Below are 3514 nucleotides of genomic sequence, written 5' to 3'. Positions count from 1 at the left end.
TCGCTGAGCACTGAGCGAACAACCAGTTTAGCTCGAGTGGATAAAATATAGGCTGAGCAGCCTGGGACCTGCTGGACCCAGGCCCCAGAGGGAGGAGGTGGAGGTGTGTGGGAGCCAGCTTCCCCGGTCCCTGCGTGCTGCCGGGCAGGCAGGCAGGTGGAGACTTTGTCAGACAGCCCTGCAGGTGGGCTCTCCGAGGCTCTGGCGGGGTCCGAGCGGGGTCCGAGCAGGGGTCCGAGCGGGGTCCGAGCGGGGGTCCGAGCGGGGGCCCGAGCGGGGTCCGAGCGGGGTCCGAGCGCTCTCCCCCCACCCCAGCAGAGGCCTGGGGACCAGAGCCAGAGCCTGGATGACCAGGACAGCCCAGGTGGCTGGTGTGCCCTCTGGGCACACCGCTTCCCCAGGTCGTGGTCCAGGGCAGAAGGCGGGCCGTGTGATCCTGGGGCACCCGCAGGCACAGGTGGCCCTGCGTGTCGGGACCGGGCCGGGCTGGACGCTGTGGTGACACAGAGGGTCAGGGTTACTCTGGGGTCTGGAAGCGACTCGGCACTTGGCGAGTCTGTCCCCCTGTAGCCATTTGCGCTCCTGCCCGTGCCTTCTCTCCTGGAGGCTGGGCTGAGCAGCAGGGCAGGGCCCCGGCACTCACTCACGTTTATCCCTCTCGGCATCTGCTCCTCTCAGTTTCCGGACATCTCTGTGGTACCTGGCGTGGTTCTAGGCACCTGAGATCATCAGGAAACAAGACTGCGGAATATCTGGCCTCCCAGGGCTTCTGCCCTCGGAGGAGACACGTGATGGTGAAATTGGTCATTCAGGCCAGGGCTGTGCTCTGTGCAGAGAAATAAAGCCGGGAGGAGGGGATGTGCTGGGCACTTGCAGGACAGTAGATGCTTGAGTAAATGAACAAAGTGGTGAGAAGCCGGGGTTCTGTGGTCAGAGTTCTGAAGGGTCAGGTGCCCTCTTTGCCTCCCGTCTGAAGCCCTTCTGGGCTACTTTGTGATTAATGCCGCTCTTTTCCAGTTCTGAATCCAGAAAACTCTGGAGAGCTCTTCAGAGCACCAGGACCGTGATGACTTCCCAAGGCCTCTGGAGCGAGTCCCGTTGCCGGGAAAACTTCCTTCTTGTTCTCGGAATAGATGCTGCTCAGAAGGTGAAATGACCTGGGTGGAGGTGGGCTCCTGGGGGCTGGCAGGACTGCGAGCATCTCTGCCAGCCACCCTGTGCGCCGCTCGGAGCGGGAGGCGGGGCGCGCGGCGCGCACCTGCAGCCGGGACGCTGCCGTCTCAAGGCGGGAAGGGCGAGCCAGGGCGCCCTCGTCTGGCTCCGGCAGCTCCTCGACGGGCCATCAGGCCCAGCCCTGCCCTCGGCGCCTGGTGAAGGAGGTGCCCTGGCAGCGTGATGATGTAGCGGTGCACTCTGCGGGGGGCCGCAGGGCGCAGCCACCCCACAGGTGCTACTGGAGGCGGTGGGCTTGGGGGCCGGGGCTCTGGCAGGGCCGGGTCACTGTGAAGGCCGCGGGCGGGGGGTGCAGGGGAGGTGTGGGGTCTGCCGCCAGGCGGGCCCTGAGGTGGGAGCCAGCCAAGCAGGAGCAGAGCGGTGGCCGGGACGCTCGGGAGGGCCACGGCCAGAGGCCACGTGTCTCACCGAGAGCCAACTCACAGCCACTTACACGCTGTAGGGCTCATGAGTCATCGAAGAAACGCAAATTGTAAGGATGGTCGTCTTTCAGGCACCAAGCTGGCGAAGATCTTTTTCCATTTTTTAAGTATTATGGAAATTTTCAAAAGTGGAAAACACAGAAGGGGCTGGCAGGCAGGCCCCGGTGAACACGGGGCACAGGAATGGTGGCCGTGGCCACACTGGCCAGTGGGGGCCTGCGGGCCTTGACAGTGACCCGGCTGGTGAGTCTCTGTGGGAGGAAGACAGTGGGGGGAGGGGGGCAGGAGAGGCGGCGAGGACCTCGGTTGAGAAGGGCACCGCGGTCCTTGGCCGGAGGGCCGCGTGAGCCGGGGTGGGCGGCTGGCAGCCTCCAGCGGAGCCCGAGTCGGGGCCACGTTGCCATTTTACAGGGAGACGTGCCGGAGAGCCCAGGTGAAAAAGAAAAAACGACCTTTTAATCTTCCTTCCCTCTGCTGACACTGGTTTAATTCCTCAGAGCCCTTCGGAGGGCCCGGGACGCACTCTGGGAGACCCTGGCCTCGACGAGCCTGAAGAGCTCGGCTTCCGCCTGCACCGCTGCAGAGCCCTGATCCAGACCAAGGTGAGCGCCCGGGACGCCTGGGGCCTGGGTCTCGGGTTCCAGTCGCTTCTATCCTTTAACTCTCATGGGCTCGTTTGAGTCAGAGGGGCGGCAGGCGGCCTCCGTCCTGCCGCCCCTCTGGAGGAAAAGCCTCTTCCGGGAACAGGGTCTCCCGCCCACCCTGGGACCACGTGTCGGGAGGGGTGCGCCGTTAGCAGCCCAGCTCCCGCGGGGCGCGTCCCCACCCCGGCGCCCCAGGACCCCGTGCTGCCCCGGATGTGGAGCTGGCCCTGAGCGCCCCCCTCCCCCAGGGAGAAGGCGGGGCGGCACAGGGTGGAGTGCGGGGTGCCACGCAGGGGGCGCCGAGGCCAAGGGCCTGATCCGGAGCTGGGGCGGCAGGAGGGCGTGGAGGGAGCGGCGCGCGGAGGCGGGGCTCTCGGCGGGAGCCGGCTCCGGTGTGAGTTGGCGCCGCCCGGCTGGCGGGAGACGGGCACAGGGGCCACCCCTCTGCCCTGCGAAACCGCGGGGCAGGAGGCGGAATCTTCTAGAGGCACGTGGCTGGGACCGTCTTAGAGCAGCAAGACAGAAACGTCCCCAGCAAGCCCCCCACCCCCACCCCAGGCAGCCCCTGCGGGGACCGCGGCCGCGGCAGCAGCGGTTCATTGGGAATGTGCCTGGGGCCACCGGCCGGGTGGGAGGAGGACGAGGAGGGCGACAGGGGCCCGGGGCCCAGCGTGCCCTCCTCACGTCGCAGTCCCGTTTGCTCCGGGAGAAGCTGTGGCTTCTGTCCCCGCGCGCCTCCGTGGTGGCAGCGCGTGGGGAGGGGCGCAAGATGAGGGGACGGAGACGCCGCCAGAGACGGGCGAGGGCCCCGGGCAGGCGCGGGCGGCCGGGGGCGTCCCTGGGGGCGCGCGTGCTCTCCCCGACCTGTCCCTCCTCCCTTGCCAGCTCCCAGGGACGCCGGGCGGCAGACAGGGCAGCCTGATCACATACAGCCTCTTCCTCAAGACCCCCATACACGGAAATGGGCAATACATCACAGTTCCAAGGAAAAAGAAGATTTTCAGTCCTCGTAACCTAAAAATGGCATTGTTTAACAGTGACGTTTGCTAAAGCGGGAGGACTTTGTGTCTTGATGAGGGATTTTACGGTTTCTTACCGGTTTGGTTTGGTACTGGAAACCAGAGCTATTTCGTGGAGGGGTGTCCTGTATCAGGGCTACGCTTTAATTCCCTCCTCCCTTGCCAGCTCCCAGGGACGCCGGGCGGCAGACAGGGC

General features: G+C 65.9%; 1 protein-coding gene across 1 annotated transcript in view; it reads left to right on the top strand.

Moving 5' to 3' along the window:
* Positions 1 to 3349, top strand: part of CLBA1 (clathrin binding box of aftiphilin containing 1) — a 5936-nt gene extending 2587 nt beyond the window's left edge. The window contains 3 exon segments of the mRNA XM_007455576.1: positions 1018 to 1147; positions 2153 to 2257; positions 3185 to 3349. Of these exon segments, the coding sequence (XP_007455638.1) occupies positions 1018 to 1147; positions 2153 to 2257; positions 3185 to 3349 (400 nt within the window).
* Positions 3350 to 3514: the final 165 nt, after the last annotated feature.

Source organism: Lipotes vexillifer, unplaced genomic scaffold (genome assembly GCF_000442215.2).
Source record: "Lipotes vexillifer unplaced genomic scaffold, Lipotes_vexillifer_v1.1 scaffold584, whole genome shotgun sequence".
NCBI lineage: Eukaryota > Metazoa > Chordata > Mammalia > Artiodactyla > Lipotidae > Lipotes > Lipotes vexillifer.
This window is presented reverse-complemented; position numbering and strand designations above follow the sequence as displayed.